The sequence below is a fragment of the Colossoma macropomum genome, unplaced genomic scaffold, assembly GCF_904425465.1.
Source record: "Colossoma macropomum unplaced genomic scaffold, Colossoma_macropomum, whole genome shotgun sequence".
Taxonomy (NCBI): domain Eukaryota; kingdom Metazoa; phylum Chordata; class Actinopteri; order Characiformes; family Serrasalmidae; genus Colossoma; species Colossoma macropomum.
The window spans coordinates 619,822-635,249 of NW_023494800.1; the positions used below are offsets into that span (position 1 = coordinate 619,822).

General features: G+C 40.1%; 1 protein-coding gene across 4 annotated transcripts in view; it reads right to left on the reverse strand.

The window, feature by feature from the left end:
- arhgap24 (Rho GTPase activating protein 24) overlaps positions 1 to 15,428 on the reverse strand; it is a 216,678-nt gene that overhangs the window by 14,878 nt on the left and 186,372 nt on the right. For all 4 annotated transcript variants that reach the window (XM_036587719.1, XM_036587721.1, XM_036587720.1 and 1 more), the window contains one exon: positions 81 to 288. In XM_036587719.1, coding sequence (XP_036443612.1) covers positions 81 to 288 — 208 coding nt within the window. The remainder of the gene's footprint in view (positions 1 to 80; positions 289 to 15,428) is intronic.

Below are 15,428 nucleotides of genomic sequence, written 5' to 3' on the forward strand. Positions count from 1 at the left end.
GTAAATGGGGTCTATGAGAACCGACTGATCGCTCTCCGTCTAATACATCCCAGACCTGGACGTGGGCTTTGGGTAAGTACCTGTCGAATGACGGCTTCTCTCCGCAGTCAAAGGCGTCCTGCAGCTCCTTGACCAGGTTGGCCTGGCCAGGAAGGCGGAATAGCCCCTCCTCCTGCAGACCCCACTGCCTGATGAAGTCCACACACTGCTCCACCAGCATGGGGGCCAGCTTGTTCCCATAGCGACGCTCGTACCGCACCGTCTCCTCCAGCTTCTGGCCAAAAATGCCTAAAACAGGAGAGACAGACACAGGATGCAGGTGAGGGAGAGCAGAGCAGCAGAACCGGAGAGTCTATTTTGGGTAAAAGTTTTTGTTATATTTAAAATTATTTTATCTCCAGCGTCTTGAACCTCACACGAAATTTCACCTCCCCATTTAACCCATCCGTGCAGTGAAACACCCACATACACACTAGTGAACACACACACTGGGGGCAGTGAGCACACTTGCCCGGAGCGGTGGGCACAGTGCCCGGGGAGCAGTTGGGGGTTAGGTGCCTCACTTCAGTCATCGATTCAGATCAAACCGGCGACCTTCCGGTCACAGGACTGGTTCCCTGACCTCCAGCCCATGACTGCCAAAAACCTCCAACCCATGACTGTCATCCCGCTGTGTACCTGTATGTGGACGGTATGGATGGTTCTTCTTGAATTGACTTAAATAACAACCCAGATTCATGTAACACAGTGTACCAGTGTATCAGAACTTCCACTGCATTTTTCCTTCAAATACTAAATTCAGCTGTGGACATGAACTGATAGGAAATTTGGGCCTTCTGAAAACTTTATAACAAGTTAGAAATAACTTGTAATGTGTTACTTTTCTGAGTAATTACTCCAACACTAAAACTAACATTTACACTAGCATTACATACAGTCTGCTGAGTCTGTGCAGCCTCTGTTCTCACTGAATAAACAGAGTCAGCTTTGGAGCAAAGCCACTTTTTATTTTCCTCCTTATTTTTGAATTTTTTCTGCTGCACTTGGATGATTAAGTTTGCTTGGAAAAACCAACTTACTGTTCTTCATAATCTTCTTCTTCTTATTATTATTCCGTGCTCAAAATGTAAAGGTTCTCCTCCTACAGTTCTTGATATAGAACCACAAGGATCACAGGTCCCATACCCAAATAGTATACATGTGCTTTTTGGACCGATCCTACATTTGGTTTTTGTACAGCGAACATTTATGGCCCAAGTTTTTAGCACAGGAAATAAATGGTGGAATGTTCTAGACAATCAAGTCTGACTGCCACAATTAATATCACAATGCACATCTATCACACAGACACTCACACACAGTAGACACGGACTCACACACTTACAGCCCAATGCACAGCAATATCAACACAAATAATGGATTTAAGGTGGCAGTGTATTTAAGGTTTAAGTAGATTTAAGGAGGCGCTGGATGTAAGGGAGCAGTGGATTTAAGGTAGCAATTAATGTAAGCAATTAGTGCATTTAAGGTGCCTATTGGATTTAAGGGAGCAGTGGATTTAAGGTGGCATTTGAGGTAGCAGCGGATTTAAGGTAGCAATGGATTTTAAGAAATCAGAAGATTCAAGGTACCAGTGTGTTTAAAGTGGCAGTGTATTTGTGGTAGCAGTGGATTTAAGGTACCAGTGTATTTAATAGCATAGCAACCACCTAGTCAACACCGTAGCAACAACCTGGCACACCATAGCAAGCACCTAGCAACACCTTAACAAACACCTTGGATACCATGGCAACTGCCTAACAACATCTAAGCAACACTTTAGCAGCCATCAACAGTCTTTCACCATGTTAACGTAATTAGCTGGCTTTTTTCAAGCCAACTTAAAGTTCGTTCACAAACTTTTTTTTTATTTAATTTTCTCTCAAAACACGCAGAAATCACGCTGAATAAGCACCTCTCCATAGAGAACGTCACCACTTTAAACAGTCTTTACACAGTTGTGTAATAAAGTAACAACGTGGAATAGTCCACTATATATGGGAGGCAAATCCGGCCAAAAAAGAAATTAAAATGAAAACAATAAAATGTAAATGCAAACCTCTTTTTCCAAACACCTGCGCAAATATCCTGCCAAAACTGAAAATGAAATTAAATACCTTCATTTGCTATTTAACTTATTTTTTTCATGAGCACGAGCCATCAGTGACAAAGACAAAAATAAATTTAAATCAGCTATTTGTCATTTCATTTTAGTCGTTATTCTGGCATTTCATGGCTGTATCTGAAATGAAGAAGCTAAATCCAAGCTTCACTTTGGCTTTTCCTTTTCTGAATGAAATGCAGAATATGTGTCAAAACTAAAATCAAAATGCAACGTTTACGTTCTTATTTCTTTTTCATAGCAATCGGATGCAGATCTGACAAAATTAAAATGTAAAATGGATAAATCAACAGCAAAGTGACCGTTTGTGATTCAGTTTTAGGCATCGACGCGCTTTAAGTGTCAGAATGAAAAGGCAAATGCGCCACCTGCTGGTGATTTACTTTTCATTTCCCACTTTGCTTTTTCGTTTTCAAACTGACCAACATGCAAATATATGTTAATTAACACCAGGCGGGGCTACGGTGTACATTTTAGGACATCCTCACACCTTGGAGTCAGAACGGCATCATTCCTCAAGCTAAACGACTTTGAGTCAACCGTCATGTCTCAGATCTGGTGAAACTGAACGTCAGACCAAATGCCGTCAGACCAAACGGTCTCAGAGAAAAGGTATCAGACCAAACGCAGGCCTGGTCGAGCACAGACTGGTTCGTAAAACTATTGTGTATTGTGTATTGTGTATTGTCTATTGTGCCAGTTTAACATTTTCACGTTTTTTTTCTGAGGCCGTTTGGTCTGACGGCATTTCAAAATGTGAAAAATAAAATTGCGAATGTATTTTATTGTTTTAATTTTAATTTCTTTTTTGGCCGGATTTGCCTCCCATACACTATATGGCACAGGTATGGTGATAAAGTCCTGTAGTCAGATATAAGACTGTAAACACTTCACCCAATCAGATTGTGTTGTATGCTGTGCAATGACCTTCTTTATCTACTACGTGGTAATAATGGACAATAATTAGTGAACCAGACACACTGCGTAGTGTCCTAATCACTTAAAGTAGATGGTCAAGGAGCAACAAATCTTAGACACAGAGAACCGCTTTACCTCCTGAAACCCACAAAGTGTTCCTTCCTCTTAGCATTTAAAAGCCTCGCGGCCTGATTAGACTCTAATCTCGCCCAGTTTCCTGCGATTTCCAGCGGTCAGCTGCAGAATATGTGTTCTAACAAAGTCGACACAATCTGCTCCCGAGGAAAAAAGAGAGATTAAACGAAAGACTTCCTGCTCCACGGCCTCTCCTGACGGCTCTTTTGTCTCGATGAAAAAAAGAAAGTGTGATTCCCATTTGGAGGGGCTCATGTGGTCAGCATGAGGGGGGATTATGAGCAGCTTCCTGGAAGCTTCAGATCGAGGGAAGTGACCGGGCCTCGGGCCTCAAACAGACCTACAGATGTGGTGGTACGAGATGGTACACACTCGACTGGGCTGGAGGTGAAGGAGGGGTCAAACATCCATCACTGACTGAGAGTCCGAAAGAAATCAGGTCAATCATGAATCTTAATAAAGTGATGGACCAAATATTAAGTTAAGTGACCCTTATTAGTCCCACAACTGGGAAATTCACTACCGCAATCAAACCCATCCATGCAGTGAAACACCACATGCACACTAGTGAACACACACACTAGGGGGCAGTGAGCACACTTGCCCATAGCGGTGGGCAGCCCTATCCACAGTGCCCAGGGAGCAGTTGGGGGTTAGGTGTCTTGCTCAATGGCACTTAAATCAAGTCCTGTCAGCTCAGGGGATCAAACCCGGCAAGCTTCTGGTCACAGGGCTGGTTCCCTAACCTCCAGCCCACGACTGAACATTTAGTGGCTGATTTCTGATGAGCTGGTCAGCAGAACACAGGTTTGGTTCCAGATTGCTCCTCCTACTCCATCACAGAGCTTTCTTTAAGAACTCTACACCAAGTGTTGACTAACTAACATTAAGTAACGCACTTGTTTAAAAGAACAGCACACCAGGTTCTGTGATAACAATGTTAGCTAAGATTAAGTAAACGTGTAACTAAGTTAGTTAATGTCGTTTTCATATTAAGTGTGAAATAATGTATTAGTTAACATTAAAACACATGAGATATGTTAATATTGGTTTGCTCATATTAGGTAAACAATTGCATTCACTCACATTAATAGGAACTAAAGTTTGTCACTATTTTTCTCTTTTTAATTTTTGGTCTAAAATAAAACGCTAAGGCTTCGAAATGAGAGGAGAAGAGGAGCTGAACCAACAAAACAATGGAATAAACCCCCCAAACAACAGAATTAGGAACTCATTCTGGTAGAGTTAAAAGAATGATCATTTAAAAAAGCCAGAAAAGAACAAATCCATCAAGATTCTACTTAAGTACTTACTACACTACTGCTGAAGTGTTATTACACCCATTTAAGATATTACATAACAGTGCTTATTAAATCTTAATTTATCTATGCAGTTTATGAACAATTATAAATGCACTTATTTATTTACTTACTTAATATTAGCTACACCTTATTAATGCTGTACTTCATGTATTGTTCATGTTAACAAAGTGTTGTAAAGTGTTTACAGATTTATTTAATGAGGTATTGATTAGATAAACCAGATATTAGATGGAAACACTGAGCAGAGGGCAGGAAATGGTTCAACATACTGGCATATGTACATAAAATCACTAATTATTTTATTAATGATATTCGCATTTATTCTAAAAAGTGTTTTTCTGAACTAACATTTATTGCCTAATTAGCTTTTTAACATATAATCTCAGCCGCCTAAAACTTTTATAGAACTGTCTATATGTTGAAATATAGATCTACATGATGACTGTTCAAGCATTCATGGGATCCTGCTGGTGTGGGTTTCCTCTCTCTCAATGATAAATATAAAAGCTAACTGTGCACTAATAGTGCGAGAAAATTAATAATCTGCACATTTAACACAACAAACCAAAATTTAATCCTATTTTTCTATTTATTCACAGTAAAAATGACAAATTGTTCCACTTGGATCAACACCTGATTGAAGTCTGTTTCGGGTTCACTCTTAAACAAGATGGTTCTTCAAGGATTCTTTAATCAAGACAATGGCTCTATGTAGAACCATGAACACTGAGAGAACCATCTGCATGATGAAACGGTTCTTCAGATTGATGGAGAATGTGGTGTAGATGGTTCTGGTTCCATATAACATCAAAAAGGGTTCTGCTATTCTTATGATGTCAAGCTTTTTGGAGCTATATAGAACCCCTCTCAAAACGACTCTACATAGAACCATCTACTACACATTCTCCATCAATCTGAAGAACCACTTCACAATGGAAAGAACCTTTCAATCATGCAAAGGGTTCTATGAGTGTATTTTCTTTACTAAAGAACCCTTGAAGAATCATCTTTTTCTGCAACAATATTACACTACGAATGGTTTCTAGTACCGGTGCTACCTGCTCAAAAAGCCCTGCAAACATATTGAAAGCTACAAAAGACCCTTAAAAGAGACTTAGACCACCTCACGCCTCACTCACCCCGGCTGAAGTGGACACAGCTCCTAATCTACCACAGCACAAAATTAAGCACATTTAGCCTGTGATTGGTTAGAGAGCTCATTTGAATCCTTTATAAGATGATAAAGACCTGTGCATGCATTCATGGGATCCTGCTGGTGTGGGTTTCCTCTCTCTCAATGATAATAAACATAAATAATAGCACATTTAACACAATGAATCAACATTTATTCCTGTTTCGATATTTATTCACAGTTAAAACGACAAATTGTTCCACTTGGATAAACACCTGATTGAAGTACTGTTTACACTCTTAAACAAGATGGTTCTTCAAGGGTTCTTTAATAAAGACATTCAAAAAAAACGTCTGCATGGTGAAATGATTCTTCAGATTGATGGAGAAGGTTCTGGTTCTACACAGCATCAAAAAATATAAACTATTTAAAGTTATAAAAGACCCTTAAGAGAGACCCAGACCACCCCGCGCCTCACTCACCCTGGCTGAAGCTGACACAGCTCCTGATCTTCCTGTAAATTCCTCCGTGAATAAAGCGCTGGTACGATCGAGGGCTGAACGTGATGAATCTCTGGTCTCTGTGTTCCAGCATGTTACAGGCTCCATCCACTGCATGCTACAGTCAGCACTGCACGGTCAGCAGCGTCCAGACACAAGCCAGAGAGGGAAAAAAGACTCTGCGAGCGAGTCTGCTCTGTCTGAGAGGCTCCAGAAATGCCCTGGAGGGGTGTGTTTTGAGGACGAGGCTTCAGGAGGAGAGAACGTTAACGCTCGCGGCAAATAACACAATCTGGCTTGTGCTGACAAACCTTCTGATCTACCCTCCACAGGAGGCTTTTGGAAGACACGTTTCCGTTCCACATCAGCTAGTCTTCGGCACTTAATCTCTCCGGGGTTTGGAGAGAAAGAATGGTGAGTGGTATGAAGTGCGTACACATGAAAAAGTAGGGCTGTTGCTATCGGTGACAGCAGGAATCGAGCATTCTGCTGATTATTTTGAGCTGTTTGCCAAGACCAAGCAGACCTAAATTAACAGTAAGAAACCAGACTACAGGATAGTTTAGTGTAAAAAAGATCTGGAGCTGCACTGTGTAAGATGTTTGTCGTTAAAGCTGAAAGAAGTGAGGAGAATAAAAACAGGCTAAAATATCTGTCGCCCTAAAAAGCCTGAAATAATCATTTAAAAGCCACCACAAAGTTTCACACCACGTCGTACGTCTTTACGTATTAATGTCATACACAGACTCTAAAAGAAGGTCCGGCTCGATGTTTCGGCCTCAAATGATCTCAGAATCAACATCACACTGATGAAGATGTGACGACTATAGTAGATAATTCACTCTCATCCTCAGAGACGCTCCTTCACCGAGTTTAGACTGAGTTCTCTTTGATTCTCTTTCAGATTCATCCACTCGGGGAAGAAGCACAACCCACACTACAGAATGTTCTGGCTGCAGTTACACCTTTCCACCAGAGAGGGCTCCAAATCCCCAAAACTTACACAGTGCAGCAGTTTCTTACTGCAGAGAGAATTTATATGCATTACAATCATGCAAACTACAAACTAATCATTGCTTGTTTATCAATAAGAGAAACTGAACAATCGAGTTGTTTTGTTTTGTTGATCTTAAGTAAATAATGTGGATAAACACACTAACACCATAATGCCTCTTCTAGCATGACAGTACATGACTCATTGCACTAAATAGCCAGCTGTCTCTTACCTTCAACACAGTACTGTATTTGATTTGTGTTAGTTTGCTCGTTATCTGTTATTTGGCTCATTTAAGAGCATATATTTTAGTTACATTGCAAAGTTGGCTAATAGAAAGCACTGCAGCGTTAGTGTGATTTGATTTCAGCCCACACAGCTAAAGGCCAATAGAAATCAGCCAAACTGTCAGCTAGTGACCTATATGGCTGGAAAGCAATTGAAATCACCCATAAAATGATCAGCATATCCCTCTTTAAATCAGCTTAATCAATATTTGTGTTGATTGAGTAACAGTGACAGCTGTAAATGATCTGCTGCAGGTACAGTGCTCTCTCAACAGGTGCAGAGTAAATCCGCAATGGGGAGGAAAAACTCCATAAATCTCCGCTCTGCCGCGTAGGAAGGCTCCAGACAGAATTCCTTTCAGAGGAAAATCACAAGCTGTGAGGAGAAAACTCCCAGCGGTCAAAAGAGGAGAAAAGTTAACCCGGCAGCTCCAAGCCGCGCTTTAATCCGCCGCTGGAGAACCGCAGTGTTTTTCTGAGTGGTCTTGGCTCGTGTCTTGTGATTTCTGGGCGCTCTGCTCGCTCGGTGCGCTGAGGTGTTTTCCTCTCTATCTCTCTGGCTTTAGGCAAGCGCTGCCCTCTCTGACTTTGACTTTGCTTTGTTTCCACAGACCAGAGTGGCAGGCAATTAACGGCCACACAGGCGCGCTCACTGGCTCAAACAGGTGCTGCCAGTGGTCTGCAGCTTTCCAAAGGGCCTATTCAAAAACAGTCGCCCATTGTCCGGCTGCTGGACCCAGTCTTATCCTGGAGGAAATCAAATAAAGGCAGAAGGTGCCGCACATTCAAGGAAAGACCACTAGAGATCAACACAGAGAGCAGCCAACCTCACCAACAAACACACACAACAAATCAGCGCCAGTATCTCTCAGCATTCACACACACAAACATCCCTTAAAGGGGAATTCCACCGATTTTTTCCAATTTTTGCATCAGTGTTTGAGATGTAAACAGAGAGATTCAGAGTGGTTTGGTGTGAAATGGTTCAGATGTCTTTACAGTGGTGCTGATAGGAACCAGGGGTCGCCATGACTACAACACAAATGTAGACATTTTATTTACTATCCAGAACCACCAGTGAACCTACACGAGTCTTCTGAGTTTATATGGAATGTTGATGACGGAAAACAGTGGAAACATCACAGTACTGCTTAATGCATGAAGACAGTGACTGTAAACTGAAAGATGAATTAAAAAGGGTTACAGATTAAACAGAGTTATGGAACACCTCTACTGTAATGCATGCTAGGATCTCTTTGTATCATCACTTGAGATTGTTGTAACCTTAATTTGAAGACTACTAATTTGTAAACTTTTGTTAAGTAAATTTATCTCACTATATTGGCAGATAATTGTGCTTGTTGTACAAAATGAGCTTTAAACCAGCAAAATTATCTGCCACAATACTGAGATAATTTTACTTAATAAAATGACCTAAAAATAGAGAAATGTTTTTAGAAATGAGCCAGATAATCTTATAATAAGTGCACAACCATCTCAAAATGGGAAATATTAGATATATAGACTAGATTTAAGATCATTTCACTTGACAAAATGTCGTTTTTTGCGGTGTGTAGGTGGGAGGGAGATTAGAGGAAGAGAATTAGTTACTTTTTGTATTTATTCTATAATTTTCGCTTCTTGCGTTCATTATTGAAAAAAAATGCTCACAAAAATAGTGGTAAATCTGAAAAAAGATGTTTTGTTGTAACTCCTGTACCTCTCCACCACAAAATAGATGAAAAAAAAAATTAGGACAGAATCTTCTCTAAACTGTCATAAAACAGTGTCTCAGTCATCAGGCAGTGAATTCATAACCATTTCATGTAGGAACTTTCTGTGAGGGAGCTTTTAGAGGTGGACGTCTGGTTCCTATCACCACCACTGTGAACAGTTCTGACTCGGTAAGTTTATCTAGAACAGAGCGTTTCACACCAAACGACTCTGAACCGCTCTGAACCTCTCTGATTACATCTTAACCACTTAATTATGCAGAAATTTAGAAAAAAACAACTGAATTCCTGTTTAGTAAGCTACATCTGTTATTCTGTATGTAGAGGTTTGGTGATGGTCAGACAGCTGTACAGTAAAGCAGCCGTACAGAGAGTTTTTGTTCCGCTCCGAAAGTTGTGCTGGACGTTCCTCATCCTGCCTCGCGGGAAAGTCTAAAGCACTTCCCCACCGGCTGAGCCAGATTAGCAGTGTCAACAGCTGCAAATATTCAGACAGAGAACACACACACACGCTACGGCTGCACGACATGGACAAAACACCACAGTACTGGTATATACACTGTATGACCGAAAGTATCTGGACAGCCCTAGAAATTAGTCAGTTAAACTGCACCCAGTGCTGATACAGCTTGTATAATCTCCATAGAAAAGCACTGACCAATAGAACAGGATGAACAAGATCCTACGGTCTCCAGTCCAGTGCCCAGCATGGGCTAGAGGGGTATAAAGCCCCCCAGCATTGGGCTGTGGAGCAGTGGAACTGTGTTCTCTGGAGTGATGGAGCTCCATCCAGTACCTTTGGGATGAGTTGGAGTGATCCAGAACTGACCATCCAACATCAGTACCTGACCTCACTAATGCTCAATCAGATCCTCACAGCAATGTTCCAACATCTAGTGTATGAGAACTGGATTTGAGCGTTTTTTTTATGGATAACGTGCACTCTGAATGAAGTTATACTCTTAAAAAAGTGGTTCTTCAAGGGTTCTTCAGTAAAGACAATGGTCTTACTTAGCAAGGTGAGTTATATATAGAATAATTTACATGTTTAAATGGTTCTTTTAATGGTGAAATGGTTCTTAGGTTGATGGAGAACGTGTTGTATGTAGACTTATATAGAACATTTTTGAAAAAGCTTCTTAAAAGGGTTCTGCTATCGTTACGATGTCAAGCTTTTAACAACAGAAGAACCAATTTGGTACTTTATAGAACCATATACAACACATGCTCCATCAATCTGAAGAACCATTTCACCATGCAGAGAACCATTTAAGCTTGAACGGTTCTATATAGAACCCATGGTACTAAGTAGAACCACTGCCTTTATATAATGAGGCTCCACTATAAAAGAAGTTATACTCTTAAAAAAGATGGTTCTTCAAGGGTTCTTTAGTAAAAGGGAATGGTTCTATTTAGAATCATGACTTCTATAAAGAACCATTTGCATGATTAAAGGGTTCTTTGCATGATATAGGCGTTCTTCAGATTGCTGGAGAGTATGTTGTATATGGATCTATGTAGAACCTTTGTGAAGAGAGTTCTATACAGCAGCAAAAAAGACATCCTTTAACAATTCAAAGAACCCTTTAATCATGCAAAGGGATCTTTCTTGTTCATGGTTCTATATAGAATCATTTTTGTTACTAAAGAACACTTGAAGAACCATCTTTAAGTGTATACAGTTCTACGGAGCCATATAAATAAAAATAATGCGTGGCCACGCCTTATTAATGCATGGGAACGAGATCCTAATGCATGGCCACGAATTAGTAAGGCGTGGGAATGAAATAATTAAGTCGTGGCCACGATTTAGTAAGGCATGGGAATGGGATCATGCCTTACAAAGTCGTGGCCATGCTTTAGGATCTCGTTCCCACGCTTTAGTAAGTCGTTTCCACGGCTTACTAAGTCGTGGCCACGACTTATTTATTTCATTCCCATGCCTTAATAAGTTGTGGCCACGCATTATTTTATTTATACAGGGTGTCACCAGCAGGGCTCCGTACAGATCAGATCAGTTTGTTTGGCGTAAACAGGCTCCTCTGTTCATATTTGAAGGCCTGTGTTTGATGTGGACGTCGTTTGGTCTCATTATCACTGAATTAGAGCTGAATTGAGTGGTGCTCTGACCACATTAGCATCAGCACTGGTCACCCCAGCACTGGTATTGACTGCGATGTGCTTCAGTCAATACTCTATTAGAAACCTCTTGATTGTCATGGTGAACAATGAAGGTCAGAGAGGCTGAAATCTGATACACACCTCACACAGCCTCAGTGTTTTCAAGGTTAATTGTAATGTGGTACATAATGCCTCATAATCAGGATTGATTCCTGCCCTAAAATCTGAGCTGCGTTCAAAGCCGTTATAAAATACTCAACGTTTATATAAATTATAACTATGATCATCTCACACAACAAAGCCGTTCAGTTCTCCTGTGAACGGACTGTTATGCTCCCATAAACCGCTCTTCTGTTAACATGAAGTGTTAGACTTTGAACTGAAGCATTGAAATAAATATTTTTGGTATCTGCTTTAAAGGGGAATTTCACCAGTTTCTCTAAATTTCCTCCATAACTCAGTGTGTGAGATGTAATCAGAGAGGTTCAGAGTGGTTTGGTGTGAAATAGTTCAGATGTCTTTACAGTGGTGGTGATAGGAACCAGGGGTCGCCATGGCTACAACACAAATATAGACATTTTATTTACTATCCAGAACCACCAGTGAACCTACACGAGTCTTCTGAGTTTATATGGAATGTTGATGATGGAAAATAGTGGAAAATCTGAAATAAGAAGTTTTCTTTGGGGACTATTTTGCCTCACAGCGCCCTGCATGTATCCCTCCACCATGAATGGAGTTTAAGTTCTCTAAACTATCATAAAACAGTGTCTCAGTCATCAGGCAGTGAATTCATAACCATTTCATGTAGGAACTTTCTGTGAGGGAGCTTTTAGAGGTGGACGTCTGGTTCCTATCACCACCACTGTGAACAGCTCTGACTCAGTAAGTTTCTCTAGAACAGAGCGATTCACACCAAACCACTCTGAACCGCTCTGATTACATCTGAACCATTTAATTATGTTGAATCTTTGAAAAATCAATGGAGTTTCCCTTTAAGTATTAAACTCTCAGCATAGGAACTGATGTTTGTTACGCTTCTCCTTTTGGATCATTTTGGCCTAAAATAAAATGCTGGACATCCAAACTGAGAGATCACAATCAAATTCACAATCACAAAGCAGAAAAGGAGCTGAACCAACACAAAGAAAGAAATTAAGCCCAAAATATGGATTAGGAACTTAATGACTACAGTGTACTTGAGCATAAGTAAAAGTATTAGCATTTGAAAATACTCAGGAAAGTAAAAATCCACCAAAATTTCACTTCACTGCAAAAAATGATTCAATGTTTTGACTTAACATAGTAAGTAACCTGGTTGCCTTAATATTATTTAAAGTTCAATGAACTCAGAATAAGTTAACAGAATGGAAAACACATATTATTGTCCTGTTAACTTACTATTAAAACTTTCCTTATTTAATGCAAACAGGTTACTTACTTTAAGTTAAAACACAATCATTTTTAGTGTTGAGAACTGAGCTACTAGCTCCTGCCTATATCTGTTCCACACATATGAATTCCATTTGTTTTTGTCATTTTTCATTTTCTTGACACTTTTGGACTCAGCAAGTTGCTCGCTGCACTCCATATTTCATGCAGTACATACACGTAATGTTTTCTCAATGCATCTGACACATTTTTCATTTTCATTTTCATATTTCTGGACATATTGCCTGGACTGGCATGCTTATGTGAGGAAAAATGGAAGAAAAAGGTGTTTTCAGGAATGTGTGGACGAGGCCTGACATATCAGGAATAATCTGACGCCAGCAGCTGGATATACAAAAGGCCTATAGCTGAGATTTTAAGGTCAAAGGCCAAATAAAAGGGAATGCAGGTGCACGGAGAATGGGTGGCCCCTCAAACACAATGGAAACTCAATACTAGAACCTTATACACTGTTGACTCAGTGACCTTTGACCTAGTGGCTGATCAGTCGACCGTGGGCAGACAACTTCACTATCAAAACCACATATGCTCACACAAAGGCCTGTTTCTGAGGAAACTCTGCTCTGCTGACCTCACAGACGACACACAGACGGTCAGCAGTGAGGAATGTGCTCTCTCTGCATTCATGTTGCAGTATATGAAAATAATCATTACGACAAAATACATAAGAGTTCATTAAAGAAAGTGAACTGACAGAGTTAAAGAAGTGATGTTTTAAAGGAGGAACGCCTGCGTGAGATACGAGCGAACTCATTCAGTCCAGCTGTTTCAGTCAGATATATACGACGGCCTTTTAGGGCCACTGTTAATAACAATAAACATAGACTTTGAGAATAAAGTCATAATATTTCAAGAAAAAAGTCGGAATATTTTGAGAAAAAAGTTGTACGGTACGATATTTCAAGAATAAAGTCATAATATTTAGAGAATAACATCATAATATTTTGAGAAAAAAGTCTTAATATTTAGAGAAAACTCATATGGTATAATATTTTGAGAATAAAGTCATAATATAACACACACACAGCTGTAGCACTCCACTAAAGTTATAATATTACACACACAGAGCTGTAGCACTCCACTAAAGGTATAATATAACACACAGAGCTGTAGCACTCCACTAAAGTTATAATATTACACACTCAGAGCTGTAGCACTCCACTAAAGTTATAATATTACACACTCAGTGCTGTAGCACTCCACTAAAGTTATAATATTACACACTCAGAGCTGTAGCACTCCACTAAAGTTATAATATTACACACTCAGAGCTGTAGCACTCCACTAAAGATATAATATTACACACTCAGAGCTGTAGCACTCCACTAAAGTTATAATATTACACACACAGAGCTGTAGCACTCCACTAAAGGTATAGTATAACACACAGAGCTGTAGCACTCCACTAAAGGTATAATATTACACACACAGAGCTGTAGCACTCCACTAAAGGTATAGTATAACACACAGAGCTGTAGCACTCCACTAAAGGTATAATATTACACACACAGAGCTGTAGCACTCCACTAAAGGTGTAATATTACACACACACAGCTGTAGCACTCCACTAAAGGTATAATATTACACACACAGAGCTGTAGCACTCCACTAAAGGTATAATATTACACACACAGAGCTGTAGCACTCCACTAAAGGTGTAATATTACACACACAGAGCTGTAGCACTCCACTAAAGGTATAATATTACACACACAGAGCTGTAGCACTCCACTAAAGGTATAATATTACACACAGAGCTGTAGCACTCCACTAAAGGTATAATATTACACACAGAGCTGTAGCACTCCACTAAAGGTATAATATTACACACACAGAGTTGTAGCACTCCACTAAAGGTGTAATATTACACACACAGAGCTGTAGCACTCCACTAAAGTTATAATATTACACACACAGAGCTGTAGCACTCCACTAAAGGTGTAATATTACACACACAGAGCTGTAGCACTCCACTAAAGTTATAATATTACACACACAGAGCTGTAGCACTCCACTAAAGGTATAATATTACACACACAGAGTTGTAGCACTCCACTAAAGGTGTAATATTACACACACAGAGCTGTAGCACTCCACTAAAGGTGTAATATTACACACACAGAGCTGTAGCACTCCACTAAAGTTATAATATTACACACACAGAGCTGTAGCACTCCACTAAAGGTATAATATTACACACACAGAGTTGTAGCACTCCACTAAAGGTGTAATATTACACACACAGAGCTGTAGCACTCCACTAAAGTTATAATATTACACACACAGAGCTGTAGCACTCCACTAAAGGTATAATATTACACACACAGAGCTGTAGCACTCTGTTAAACCTCAGTACGTTATGTGTAGTAAAGGAAATCAATGCATCCCTTGTAGCAGCAGCAGAGCAATCAACCCTCACTCACTCTTACAGCATCACAAACGATCTGGATCTGTACACAGTTCACTCTGAGAGTGAATTAAGCAGCGTACTGCGCAGACAAGCGTGACGTGAGTGCAAAGGAGATGCAGTTTCAGTCACAGCTGGCTGCAACTTTAGCACCGCCAGATTGTTTTAATGGTTTCTAAACAAAAAAGTCCATAACCTGCATGAATGCATTAAAACCGCCCAAATGATACATAAAACAGCCGAAAATCAGCGTTTCAACCGCGATA